The sequence below is a fragment of the Tetrahymena thermophila genome, assembly GCF_000189635.1.
Source record: "Tetrahymena thermophila SB210 genomic scaffold scf_8254224, whole genome shotgun sequence".
Lineage (NCBI taxonomy): Eukaryota > Ciliophora > Oligohymenophorea > Hymenostomatida > Tetrahymenidae > Tetrahymena > Tetrahymena thermophila.
Genome location: NW_002476098.1, coordinates 6,108 through 20,191, shown reverse-complemented (window position 1 = coordinate 20,191; position 14,084 = coordinate 6,108). Strand labels below are relative to the sequence as shown.

At 17.6% G+C, this 14,084-nt stretch overlaps 4 protein-coding genes across 4 annotated transcripts in view; all 4 read left to right on the top strand. All coding sequences in view use genetic code 6, as the record gives it.

Moving 5' to 3' along the window:
* Positions 1–367: 367 nt before the first annotated feature.
* Positions 368–5,166, top strand: TTHERM_01243420 (hypothetical protein). Its single transcript, XM_001025473.2, has 18 exons — positions 368–1,394; positions 1,698–1,787; positions 2,005–2,097; positions 2,222–2,311; positions 2,392–2,481; positions 2,541–2,660; positions 2,891–2,980; positions 3,075–3,164; positions 3,226–3,315; positions 3,406–3,498; positions 3,629–3,718; positions 3,872–3,961; positions 4,064–4,153; positions 4,253–4,342; positions 4,549–4,638; positions 4,732–4,821; positions 4,891–4,981; positions 5,110–5,166. The coding sequence occupies exons 1-18, from the start codon at positions 628–630 to the stop codon at positions 5,140–5,142; spliced, it is 2,277 nt and encodes a 758-aa protein (XP_001025473.2). The 5' UTR covers positions 368–627; the 3' UTR covers positions 5,143–5,166.
* A 1,032-nt stretch (positions 5,167–6,198) lies between these two features.
* Positions 6,199–10,803, top strand: TTHERM_01243410 (transmembrane protein, putative; the record flags this gene model as incomplete). Its single annotated transcript, XM_001025472.3, has 14 exons — positions 6,199–6,894; positions 6,948–6,997; positions 7,163–7,252; positions 7,370–7,459; positions 7,664–7,753; positions 7,994–8,083; positions 8,347–8,436; positions 8,724–8,813; positions 8,995–9,084; positions 9,272–9,361; positions 9,699–9,788; positions 10,052–10,150; positions 10,390–10,479; positions 10,701–10,803. 14 exons carry the CDS (start codon positions 6,199–6,201, stop codon positions 10,801–10,803), a joined length of 1,848 nt encoding a protein of 615 aa, XP_001025472.3.
* Positions 10,804–11,155: 352 nt separating this feature from the next.
* TTHERM_001243409 (cyclic nucleotide-binding domain protein) lies at positions 11,156–13,755 on the top strand (the record flags this gene model as incomplete). Its single annotated transcript, XM_012800435.1, has 11 exons — positions 11,156–11,374; positions 11,437–11,486; positions 11,548–11,585; positions 11,744–11,810; positions 11,980–12,069; positions 12,606–12,695; positions 12,937–13,026; positions 13,145–13,234; positions 13,304–13,393; positions 13,487–13,576; positions 13,668–13,755. 11 exons carry the CDS (start codon positions 11,156–11,158, stop codon positions 13,753–13,755), a joined length of 1,002 nt encoding a protein of 333 aa, XP_012655889.1.
* A 266-nt stretch (positions 13,756–14,021) lies between these two features.
* TTHERM_001243408 (hypothetical protein) overlaps positions 14,022–14,084 on the top strand; it is a gene marked incomplete at both ends in the record, with an annotated part of 315 nt that continues 252 nt past the window's right edge. The window contains one exon of the mRNA XM_012800434.1: positions 14,022–14,084. This exon is cut by the window's right edge and continues 252 nt beyond it. Coding sequence (XP_012655888.1) covers positions 14,022–14,084 — 63 coding nt within the window.

The following is a 14,084-nucleotide window of genomic DNA, read 5'->3' as shown; positions in this document are numbered from 1 at the left end:
TGATGCTAATCACAAATTATCAATAATGCTTACAAATAAAATTTAATTTAGTTCTTTTTATAATACTCAATTTACTAAAATATTAATTAAAAATTACAGATAAATTAATAAATATTAAATATATTTGCAAACTATAAATTCTCTATTTGTTTTTCATTTGCCAATTTTGAAATATTTTTTTAATTATGATTAAAATTTCATTTAATTATATTAAAAATTATTTACTTATATTACAACTAAATATTTATCTAGTACTAAGCTCAACCAACAAGCTTTTTTCAGCTAAAATTGATTTTTAAAAAATTAATCATAAACAAATTAACAAATAATTTTTTAATTTTTAAAATTTAATATAAAAGTAACTAAAAACATTTTCAATTAATATAAAAATTATTAAATAATTAATTAGTTTATTTTACAAGTAGTTTGTTAGCTATAGAAAAAATACACTGCAATTATCAAATATATAATATAAAGTACAAGATACTTAACAATAATTTCTTCTTCTTTATTTAAAATAATAAAACACTTTTATTTTTATTTGCCCCTTTAAAAAAAATCAAAAAATCAAAAACTATATAATTATTTAATTAAAAAAGAAAAGAAAAATACCAAAAAAAGAAATAGATGGATTAATTAAATCTAAATTCTTAAAATAGAAAACATTGCTCCATTCATCCTAATTAATAAATTACTTTTATTAGATTAGATAAAGAGGAAGATAAAGATATACTTAAGTGTAACTTATGTATATATGAATAAAAAATAAATTGTATTCCTTTAGATCTTATTGATAATTCTGACTTTAAAACAATATTAAAAGGATGGCCGATTCAATAAGATTCATAAATTTATTCAAAACTTCTTGAATTTACTAAAATAAGGCCATTAGTAGAAGAAAATAGAAATAAAGTTTGTGAATATTTTAAAAGCTTGTAATTAATAATTAATCAATTGTTAGAATTGAAAAAAAAAGAAATGCTGAAGAATGTAGAATAGCATTAGATCAATTTTGATTAGAGTCTTAATTATTGCTTGTTACAATACAATATTATTTCTCAAAAAGAGAAGCTAAAGGAAATAATTTAAACCTAGTATGGGAACTAAGAAACATAAAATAAAATGCTATTTGAAATCATACGACAAAACAATAAATACGAGCAATAAAATAAAAAATATCTTGAAAACTTGATTAATAATGTTGAATAATAATTTGTGGTTTGTTTAGATTCTCATAATCTGATCAAATAATAAATAATATCTTTGATTAGCAATCTAGACACTTTTTAAGTTAACATTAATATAAATCAAGATATTTCAGAACTTGTAGTAAAAGAAATAATAGATTTACAACGTTGCTCCTCAAATGTTAAAAAAGTTGTCATAGATTTTAAGTAAAATATTCATTAAAAAAATAACTCACTTACTTATTGAAACTTAATTTTTTTTATTTTTGAATGACACTTAAAATAAAGTCAACTAATTCATTAATAAATATTTTTGGTCTTTATCTTTAAATTTTGACTAATTTTCCTAATATTAAATCAAATTTAAAATACTTTTTAAGTACAAACTTTTTTAGCTAATATTTTTAAAATCTAGAAAAAATATATTTACTTCATAATTTATTTTATCAAAATAATTTTTTTCTTAAAATCTATTTAACTTCAATGAGTAATGTTTTTTTATTTCTATAGAGAGAAAGACATTAATTCAGATGTCTTTACTAATGTTTCAAATAAACTTGTAGAGAACAAGAATTTATCTTCTTTAGATATGAATTTTAGGTAATTTATTATGATATAAACTATTTTCTTTATTCAAATAATAAAAATATTTTAAAATATCTCTTAACAATTATATCTAAATTTTAGGAAATATATTATTCTAATAAAAAATTTTTTTTTGAATAATGGATGATTATACTCAAAAAGCTGATAAAAAATTAAATTTTTTTTACTCCAAATAATAATTTAAAATCTAAATTCATTTAAAATTTAAAAGTAAAAATAGAATAAAAATAGATTATGTTAGAAATTTAATGGACGTGATGGTTTATAATAGTCTTTCCATTTAAAATATGAGTCTAAATTTAAGGTATTAAAATTTTTCTTTCAAAAGCTGATCTGCTTATAAAAATATCTAATTTTATTTTTTCATTTTTTGATAGCTTATTTATCCTTTTTGTTCTTTTTAAATTTATAATTAAATAAATAAATAGCTATTGTAATCTTTCAAGTGAAATGATTAGCATATTATCAGAGGGATTGGCAAGCTTAAAAAACCTTGAGAATTTGTAGGTTGAATTAAAGTAGATTCTTAATATTTAATTTGATTCTAAAAATAGTAATTACTTATTTTGGAATAATATCTTATTTTTATTTATTAAAGACATTCACGAGTTTCTAATCAGGGAGCTAACTTAATAGCAAGAGCTTTAAGCCAACTATAAAAAATTAAGAAATTAAATCTTGATTTTGGGTATTATAATTGACTTTTTCTTAACAGGAATTTATTTATTCTAATTGTAATTTATATAGTTCTGATGAAAAAAATCCAAATACTGAAAATAGTAATAAAATTTAAAAAGAAGGAGTTTAAAATATTTGTGAGGCCATAAATAAATTTTAAAATTTAACTTGTTTAACTCTAGACTTAGCGTAATAATTGATATTAATTATTCATTTTTAATTTACCATATTTTATGAAAAATCACTCTTCTATAAAAAAAAATTTATTATGAAATTTATATAAAATTAAAATAAAAAATAATATACCGAATATCGAATATTCTGTATATCCCTAATTCATGTATACATACATATACATATAATGATTAAATAATAAATAGATAAAAATATTTTATCAAATAATCATATTATTTTAATAGAAAAAATACAATAGGAATTGAAGGTGTAGAAATAATCTCAAAAAAATTATTGGGTCTTCAGAATCTTACTGAACTTAATCTAAATTTGTGGTAATTTAATTAAGATTAAAATAATTATTTTATTAATTTGAATTTAAAACATGTTTTTATTTAAAAATTATTTTATTTTTTATTAATAAAAAAGGTAAAATTAAATATAAGATGGAGGAGTAAAAATTATTACTGATGCTTTAAAAAATAATAAAAACGTTAAAAAATTAGATCTGAATTTAAGGTTTTTTATTATCAATCCACTTTTTGTTTACTGAAAAAAATTATCTTTAATTTTTAATTAGAAAAAATTAAATTCAAATTGAAGGAGCAAGATGTATTTCAAATTTGTTTTTAAATAACTAATATATTACAAGTTTGAATCTGAATTTATAGTAATTTTTATTATAAATTTATTTATTTAACTAATTATACATTCATTCATTCATAAATTCTTATTTCATGAATCTTTTTTTATAAATAAGAGCTAATCCTTCTATAGGTTCCTTAGGACTTTCTAGCATTACAAATGCTTTAGGAAGTTGTTTTAATCTAAATAGTTTGAGTCTTAATTTAAAGTGATACATTGATTTATAGTTTAATTTTATTGACAAAAAAATTTAAAAGAAATAACTCTATTAATCCAAATATATTAAATTATTATATTTATTAATGAATATTTTAGTTAATCAAAATATAATTAATCAGTTTTAACAATATTGGAGATAAAGGATGTTAAGAAATCGCTAATGCCATAGAAAAGCTTAAGGGAATTAGTAATTTGAGTCTATAGTTATAGTAATTTTATTTATTGCTAAACATTTAAAAATAAATTTCTAAAATAAATAATAATTAAATTGATTTTTTCTTGATATTAATAAATCTTTTTACCATTCTAATCAGATTTTTTCTGTCATAAAATTTTTAATAATTATTATTAATTTTTAAAAGTAAGAATTCTATTGGCAAAGAAGGACTCCTTTTTATTGCAAAATCTATATAAAAAAATTAGACTATCACTAATTTGACTCTTAATTTAGGGTAATTTTTGTATCAAATTTTAAGGAAATATTTTTATCAATATTTACATTTATTTAATTTTATATTTACTGTGATTTCCTCTAACGTTTAATTTTTTATTAGAGAAAATATAATGGGAGATGAAAAAACAAATACTTTTGCAAAAGCTTTGTAAGATTGTAAACATATTAGAAGCTTAAATCTTGATTTAAGGTATTGTTTATTTATTTTCTTTTATTAAATTATTTTGAATAAAACTATTTCATTAATTTTCATGCTAAAGTTTTAATTTTTTATTTAATTTTAAATTAGAAAAAATTAAATTAATGCTATAGGAGTTAAAGAAATTGCAAATCTAATAGAATAATCAATAAATATAACTGAATTTTAACTTTAAATGATGTAATATTTAATATTTGGATTTAAATCTGATTTTAATCTATAAAAAAAAATAATTATTCATAATAAACAAAAAAATAAATGTATCTTTTACTAAGTTAAATATATTTAATTTACTAATATTTATTTTCATTTAATTTTGAATAAGATATTTTAAAAATAAAATTTATATTTTTCTATACTTAAATTACTTTTTCTATTATTATAAGCTCTAACTAAATAGGAAATGAAGGAATTATTTATATTTCTAATGCTTTAAAAAAAAATAAAAATATTCTAATTTTAAATCTTGATCTATGGTAATACTTTATTAAAGTTTAATTGGTTTCTTTTATTTTTAAAAATATATTCACAAATTTTAAATAATTACTATATTTGCTTTATTTTATTAGGAACAATAAAATAAATGAAAAAGGAGTCAAAGATATTACAATAACTCTTTCAGATAGTAGATCAATTAATTAATTACAATTAGATTTAAGGTAAACTAATCAAACTTAAATTAACTAATTTTAATTTAAAAAACTTATTATTTACTATTATTTAAATAGAAATATCGAAATTTAATCTGAAGAAAGTGTTGCTTTATTAAAAAAGCTCGAAATAAGTAAAAATTGGAGTCATATAAGCGTTTAATACGATGTATTTTAAAATTATTTTTTTAAAAATTTAAAATATACAAATAAATGGATATAATTAAATTTATCTATGAATAGAATTTAATATTAAATAATAAAATTTTTTATTTACTTTAAATATATAAAAATAAGTTAGCAGATGAAAAATATTATTAAGATTTTTGATTGAATAATAAATAACGCAGATGAAAAATATTATTAACATTTTTGATTGAATAATAAATAACTTACTGATAAACAAATGAATGAGTGAGTGAGTGAATAAGAGAAAATATTATGTTATGTTTTTTAGATTAAAATTGTATTTTGATTTAATAACGTTATTTTATTTATATATAATACAAATTTATCAATCTATCTATATATTGATTAAATAGTAATTAATTTCATTATATATACATTATACTATCAAAAAATTTATAACAATATCCAAATACACTTGGTTTTATTTATAAACTTTAAAATACTCTTTATAAATTTTTATTAGCTCTCTATTTATTAAAATTAAATAATTTATTTTTGATTTAACCTAAAAAGATTATTAAGTTTAGATTAATTTATCACCTTTCTATCTATTATTAATTTTAAAATAATATTAGATAAGATTATTATTGTTCATTAAAAATTAATATAAATTCTTTCAAAAAAATTGTAAGCATACTTACTATTAACAAAATATTTACCTATTAAAAAAGAGGTAATGTAAAGTATCTCAAATTTATACCTTAGTCAAATTCTAGAAAATTAACTCTTAAAGTCCCTTACAAATGCAGGAAATCTATATTTTAAAACAATTAAAACGTGATAAGAATTGAAGGAATAAAGTATATCTCTAAATCACTATAAAAATATTAAATTAAATTATTATGATTTTAATTCTCTCATATTAGTAAATATTTTCATTATTTTTGTTTATAATTTTTAATCACATTAAGCTTTGAAAGACATTGATAAATATTAAGATTTAATTTATTAAATTAAAGCATATTATTTCAAGAATTTTCTAACAAACATGGACTAAAAAAAATCTTTCAATGCTTAATATATGCAAAAAAAAAATAATGATTATAAATACTTATCTTAATCATAAGTTATAATAAGTAATACTATATAAATATCAATACGTTATCTGAGTTACTAAATAATATTATTCTGATATTTTAATATCTTATTTGACATACTTTATTATTATATCATAAAAAATAAATAAGAGAACTCTATATGCTACATTTTTATACTTTTTTTAGTTAATAAATTGGATTTTATCTGTTATAAGCCTATGTTTTAATATTAAGAATAAGATTTCCATTTTTTGCTTATTAAATTTATGAAATTTTATTTATTTTTTTAATTCAGAAAATAAATTTAAAAATCATTTCAAAATAAATAAATTAATTAATTAATTAATTTTTAATCCTACAAAAAATTAATTGTTCAACTAAAGAAACTTATATAGCTTTGAGTATTATTTTTTAAGTGCTATTATATCTAATAGATATATTATGTCTGGGTAAGTGTAGAAAATCTTAACTAATATAATAATAAAAGAATATATAAAATAAGTATTATTACTATTTAATCTAATAGGTATATTGTGTCTAGGTTAGTGTAGAAAAATTTAATTAATATAATACTAAAAGAATATATAAAAACAAGCATTATTACTAATTAATCTAATAGGGATATTGTGTCTAGTAAGTGTAGAAAATTTTAACTAATATAATAATAAAAGAATATTTAAAATCATATTTTAATAAGTATTTAAATTTATTAAATTCAAATTATATCAATCAAATAATTAATTAAAAATTAATTTTTCGTAAAATTTACAATTTCAAACTATAAGCAAGCAAGCAAGAAAGAAAGAAAATAAAAATGAAAAGCTAGAAAAAAAACATATTTGTAAATTTAGAAGATGTAATTCTTTATTTTTATTTATTTATTATTAAAAAATATTTATTAATTAAAAGTTTTAAAATTCTTTGCTTTCATCTAATACACATCTTGAAATTAGCCTAAAGTAAAAATTAGATTAATATTTATATTGAATACTTATTTTTAAAATTAATTAATATAAATATTATATTCTCATTAATTTATTGCCTAATTACTTTTTTACACTATTTTTGAAATTTTATGGTTTTATATCTTCATTCATTTAATTATTTTGTAAAAATACAATAAGTCCTCGTTCAATTGATAAATAAGGAATGTCAAACCTAAACTCTACTTTAGTTAAGTGTGTTAATCTCTAAGTTTTGGATTTATAGCTAAAGTAAAAAAATTTATTTGATTTTATTTACTTATTTTCTATTGTTTTTTATATTTTTTCTGATAAATTTCTTCTATTTTTTTCAAATATTCAATTTAATATTTTCAAAAAATAAAAAAGAGATAATTCTATTGGTGACTATTAGGTGTCAGATTTAAGTTAAGCCTTAGCTAAAATGACTAATTTATCAGCTTTGGTACTTGGTCTCCAGTATGAATGATGATTTAACTATCTTTATTTAATGCTTCATATAATATTTATTAATATAAAAAAAACAATAAAGTTATTTAATAATTTTCTACATCAAATTTTTTAATTCTTTGCTTTAATTTAAATATACATTATCTTTTTATTTTATTTTTATTTTAAGCTTTTTAAGTTATTTCTAAGATAATCAATAACTTATAAAAAAAGAAAAAATAATATTTTGGAAAATGGTGCATCAAACTTAGGTTGTGCAATAGCAAACTTGTCTAATCTTTCAACTTTGAAACTTGACTTTTAGTAACTATGTTTTTTATACTTATTTTTTAACTTTAAAATATTTATAAACTTAATTTAAATAAAATTGATTTGTTTGATTAGAATTTTATCTATTTATTACACTTACTATATTTAATAAAATATACTTAATTATTTTATAGTATCTAATCTGGTATATAAAAAAATTTGGAATTATCATAAAATTTATTAATACTTAACGATTTATTTAGAGTAATAATTTTTTTTTTACAATATAAAAAGGGATAATTTAATAGGTGATAAGGGTTTATCAATACTAGGTTTTTCTTTAGCAAAATGTGCTAATCTCTCTAATTTTTAATTAAATGTTAAGTAAAAATTACTCATTATTTATTTTTATAAAGCAAAGAATGGAAGATAGCCAGACAATTAATTTATTGCTTATTTATTTTTTTCAATATGTTAATTACTGACTAAACTAATCAATTAATTAATAGTTTTCAAAAGAATTTCATTTTTTAACACTTACTTTTTAATTAATCAAACATAAATAATTTTATTTTAATTTTCTTTTACAATTAATTTATAATTACTTCTTTCATTTAAAATAACTAATCTTCTTAAAAAATGAAAAGTTATAATTAAATTTCTGAATATGGAGCATCAGAGTTTGGTTCTGCTTTAGCGAAATTTTCAAATCTCTCAACCTTAGTACTAGATTTTACGTAAAAATAATTAATTTGGTTATCTTGTATTATTTATTTTAATAAGTAAAAAAAATACAACATACTTACTTTTAATAGAATTTCTTAACCAATCAATTTTTATATATTTTAAGCTTCTTAAATAGTATATTCATATATTCACTCATAAATTCTTTGAGTAGTCTTAGAGCTAATTTTATTTTCACAATACTGTGTATAAATTTATAATTAAATTTTTTGGTGATTACTTTATCCAACATGCATATTTCTTTAAACTTTTTATAATTTAATTTCTAAAATTTAAAAAGTTATAATTAAATTGGAACATAAGGATTGTTGAATTTAGGCTCTGGCTTAGCTTAATGTACAAATATCTCAGTTTTAAAGCTCAACTTTTTGTATGGATTATTCTTTAAACTTTATTTATAAACTATTTTTAAAGTAAATATAAAATAGCAGGCAACCAATTAATCATATTTTTATTAATTACTTGCTTTTATCTGATTTTTCATTCCTTTTTAATTTATTTAAAAATTTTTCTCTAACTTTTGTTGTTTTTATTATCGAAATTATAAAAAGCTACAATTAGTTTAAAACTTATGCAGCTGAAGAGCTAGGATATTCTTTGTAAAAGTGTACTAATCTATAATTTTTATCACTTGATTTCACGTAAAATATTATGCGTTAATTTTATCTAAAAGCAAAAATTGAAGAAATCTATAAAAAAATTATCTCACTTAAATTCAATATACAGATCATTAATTCTTGATAATTAATTTAATTATCTATTTAATTTTTTATTTTAAACTCTTGCTTTATATGTTATTTTTTTTAATTGTTTAAAAATTTTATAAAGTGATAGTAGGATTGGTGGTTAGGGTGCATTAGACTTAGCTTTTAGTTTAGAAATGTGTACAAAACTTAAAGTCTTGGAACTAAAGATGAAGTAAATATTTATTTTGTTTTATGAAAATTATGCTTTTATATATATTAGATAGATAGCTAGCCACCTGAGGCATTCCATATTTCTTTAATTTTATTATATAAGCAAAATCAAACTCAAACATAAGAATTAAAAATTTTTTTAATATTTCCCATAGTTAGTTATTAATTAATCACTTATATATAAAATTTATGATTAAAATAATATTTGATTAGGGCTAGAATAATTATTCTATTATTTTTTTGTTCCAATTTACTTATTCAATCTTTTAGAAACATTTTACTTTATTTTTTTTCTTGTTTTTTTAAATGTTTATTTATTAATTAATTTTTTGAAAAAGTGGTAATTAAATCGATGGCAAGAGTGCCAAATAATTAGGCTTGAGTCTATCAAAATGTTCTAATCTTTCAGATTTAACACTAGATCTTGGGTAGATAGATAGATATATTTTATTTATTTAATTTTAATTTAATTATGTCTAATTTCAAAAACATAAATAAAGTAAATAAAATAGAGATAGAATATTTAATTTTTCCATTTTATCTTTCTTTCAAATTTATTTATCTTTTCATTCTTAACTTAATCTTTTAACTTTAAACTTTCCATTTACTATTCCATTTTTTCTTTTTACCATATTAATTGCTCAAACTAAATCTTCTTTATTAAATAAAATTTATCGAAAAAATTTATTAGTTAAAATAAAATTGGCAGAAATGGTAGCATTGGTGCATAGAATTTAGCTTGTGCTTTAGCAAAATGTGCTAATCTAAAAAAATTAACACTTAACCTGAAGTAATATAGTTTTAATTACATGTTTTCATATATTCAAGCTAGAGTCCAAAAATGAAGACATAATTAATGTCATGATTTTATTGAATAACTTTTTTGTTTATTATTAAGATTTAGCTCTATTTGTTAATTTACTTAATTATTCATGTTTTTTCAAAATGATAAACAGATTTTAATTTTATTAAAAATTAACAAATTATTTTCAAATTTATTGATTTTTAATTTTCTTATAATATAAAAAGAAGAAATGAAATCAACTGCAAGGGTTTATAAGAATTAGGTTCTAATTTAGCAAAAAGTCCCTATATATCAACTTTATACCTTCAAGTTTAGTAAATATTTTATTTTAGTTTTATATTTTTTTGCTCTAAAAACAAAAATATGTAAAACGGTATACATAGATAGATAGATAGTCTTTAAATTATTATTTTAGCTTATTATTATAATAAGGTTCATTTTTTTATAATTGAAATTCAGATTTAGTTTTAATCTTTTCAATTGATTACTTTTTATCTTAAACACAAATTATTAATATTAAATTATCAAATAAAAGGCAGGATAACTTCTTTGGAGAAAGTAAGCTAAGAGTAAATCTTATTAAAATGAAGAGATTAATCAAATTCGAAATCTTTTATTATGATTATGGTTTTTTATGAATCTTGATAATATATGGTGAAAAAGAATATTTAATATATAATTTATGAAATTAATTAAAATATTTTATAAAATATGTTTTATGTTTGTTATGTTGAGGTACATTTATTAAAAATCAATTTAAAAATGTTTAAAATAAATAGTTTTAATTTAAGCCTTTCAAATTTTTTTAAAAAGCATATTTGCTAATTCTAAATAAATTAAATGCAAAAAATGAGAATATTATCATAAAAATACTTTTATTTTATAATAGAAAAATAGAGCAATTTTTTAGATATTATCATTAAAGAATAAATAAATTGCAATATAACTAAAAAATCTTTTATAATTTCTTCTTCTATTTTAATTAAGATTATGTCAGAATTAACAAGCTATTTAACAAATACTGCAATATTTTTTCTTTTAAAAGAAAGAAATTTAATTTTTGAGTCCAAAAAGTCTTAATTTATAATTTTAAACTTCTTAGAATTTAAATTTTTTTTCATCACTTCTAAAAACTTTCAATACATTAATTTAAAAGAGATGTTTATATAAAGAAAAATGTCATCTAAAAAGTACACTGAATTAAAATAAGTATTTAACTTTACTGTTTTAATATTTTTATATATTATTAACTTTATTTAAATGAAAATTAGTTTCTCAGTTCAGATTTTTTTTCTCTTACAGATTTAGAATTAGATTTAGAGTAAAGAATTATAATAATTACTAATATTATTTTTAATAGTAAAGTGTTATTATTATTAAAGGCGTAATGTATTAAAAGATGAAGGTATATCATAATTAAGTATTGCTTTGACTTAATATTAAAATATTAGGAGTCTCAACATTAATTTATAGTGAAACTTTATTTATTTAATTTAAATCTTTAGTTTTTTTATAGTATTCTTTATTTTTAAAATTTAATTTATTTGCATAAAAGCTTTAACTTTATTGGAAATGCAGGTTTATGTTTCTTAACCGCTACTTTAAGTGACTATAAGCAATTAACATATTTAAATCTAAATATGAGGTAAATATCAAACAAAATAATAGACAATTAAATAAAGAAAATTTTTTTATTAAAATGTTTGTTTTATTTTTTTTAACAAATAAAAAATTATTTTCTAGAATTTTTTACAATAAAATAAAATATTTATCAGATTAGAATTTTTATTAATTATAATTAAATAAAATTAAAGCTAAAACCAATTTAATAGCGAAGGAGTTAATGCTCTATCTACTTGGTTAGCAAATTGCACAAACATGAAAAGCATCACTCTAAATTTTTCGTAAAATAAAATTAAAATTCTTTTTTTATAATTTATTGAATGAATAATGTAGAAATTATTTAACAAACTTAATTTGATTTAAGAAATAATATTCAATACTTTAAACAATCAATAAGAAATATTATTGATTTATTTAATTGGGTTTTTAATCGTAGTAATGAATTAATTTTTTTAAACAAAATTTTTTTACTTAGATTAAAAAATAAAGCGAGATAATTGAATCATTATTTAAAACCTCCCTTCTAAAAAAATTAAAAGCCATATTAATTATTTTTACTATTTAAATTAAATTAATTTTCTACTTTCCATTTTTCTGTTTAATTAAAGTATTTATTTACTAATATAAACAAATTAGAAAATATTAAATTAAGCATTTACTTATTTTTTACTTTCATCTACTTATAAAATACTTTATTGTTACTCTAGCTTTTCCTGTTTTTTTTAGTTTTTAATATTTGATTTTTAATTTAGTTTATTAATTAGTTTACTAATTTATAATTTTGAAATTAAATCAATACTTTGTTGAATATAAAAAGTGATAATAATATTAGTTCAGAAGGTACATCTTATTTAAGCTAGGCTTTATCTAAATGTGTCAATCTTTTGTTTCTAAAGCTAAATTTATAGTAAAATCATTTTTTTTTATATTAATTTGATTTGGTTAATATAAATATTTTAATAAATTTACAGAAGTATTCGACTTGATAGAACTAATCCAACTAATTTAGAATTAGCTTTTATAAATTGCTTAAATCTGCAAACTTTATAAATCTATTTAGAGTAATTTTTTTTTTCTTTTGGAGATATATTAATTTACATTTTTAAATTTATTAAATTTATTTTGTTGTATAAATAAAACGAAAATAGCAATAATTTTATTTTTGATGAAGAAGTATGTAGAATTGCATCTGGCATCAAGAACTGCATAAATTTAATAGATTTAGTAATAAATTTAAAGTATTTAATTTTTATAATCATTGAACTTACAATTGTAATTAATCAATAAGAAGCAAATTAAAAAACTTCCTAATTTTACTCATTTTCCTACTTATAAACCTCAAATTTTATTTTATAGCAGTAACTTAATTGAAGATGTAGGAGTTAATACCTTGATCTTTTCTATTTCTCACTGCAAAAATCTCTAAACTTTAGAAATTAGCCTTCAGTATGAATTAATAGATTTTCTAAATATTTAAATTAAAATTCTATTAAACAAATTTAAAAAATTTATAAGCAACAATAAGATTTCTCCTCTAGGAATATCAAGCTTTAGTAATCTACTATACCAGTGCCAAAATATATTTGGATTATCCCTTATTTTAAGGTAAAAATTAATTTACATTTATAAATAATTAGTTTTATAATAAACCAATGATTTCAGTTTAGTTATTTATTAAAAAAATATCTTATTTTATAGTCGTAATAGAATAGGAGCTGAAGGTGTTCGCTTATTAAATTCTGCTTTTAATCGCAATAAGAATATTTTAAGATTAACTTTATTTATTTAGTAAAATATATTATTTACTTAAATTTTAATTATCTTTAATAATATTGATGTATTTTATTATAATTTTAATTTATTTTAAATTAAAATAAAGCAATAATAAAGTCAATAGATAAGAAGAATAAAAGCTATTTTCAACAGTAAATAAGATGAGTAGATTAGTTAAAAAGAATCTAGAATGAAAATTCTTTATGGTAATTTATATTTTAATTTTAATTCCAAATTAAAACAGAAAAAAAAATAAAATAAAAATAGAGTGAAATGCATTTTTAATTTACAAAAGGCAAAAATATAATATATCTTAATTATATATTATAAAAAGCTAAAAAATCTTAAAGGAGCTTTATTTTTGTTTTTTAGAAAAATTTAAATTTAAAATAAAATAAAATATTAAGAATAAATATTTAAATTTTACTCTGATTATGCATTTTTATGTTGTATAAATTATATGAGTACGATTGATATAAATATATTGGAATGGAATTGTTAATAATTTATAATGAAAATTTTG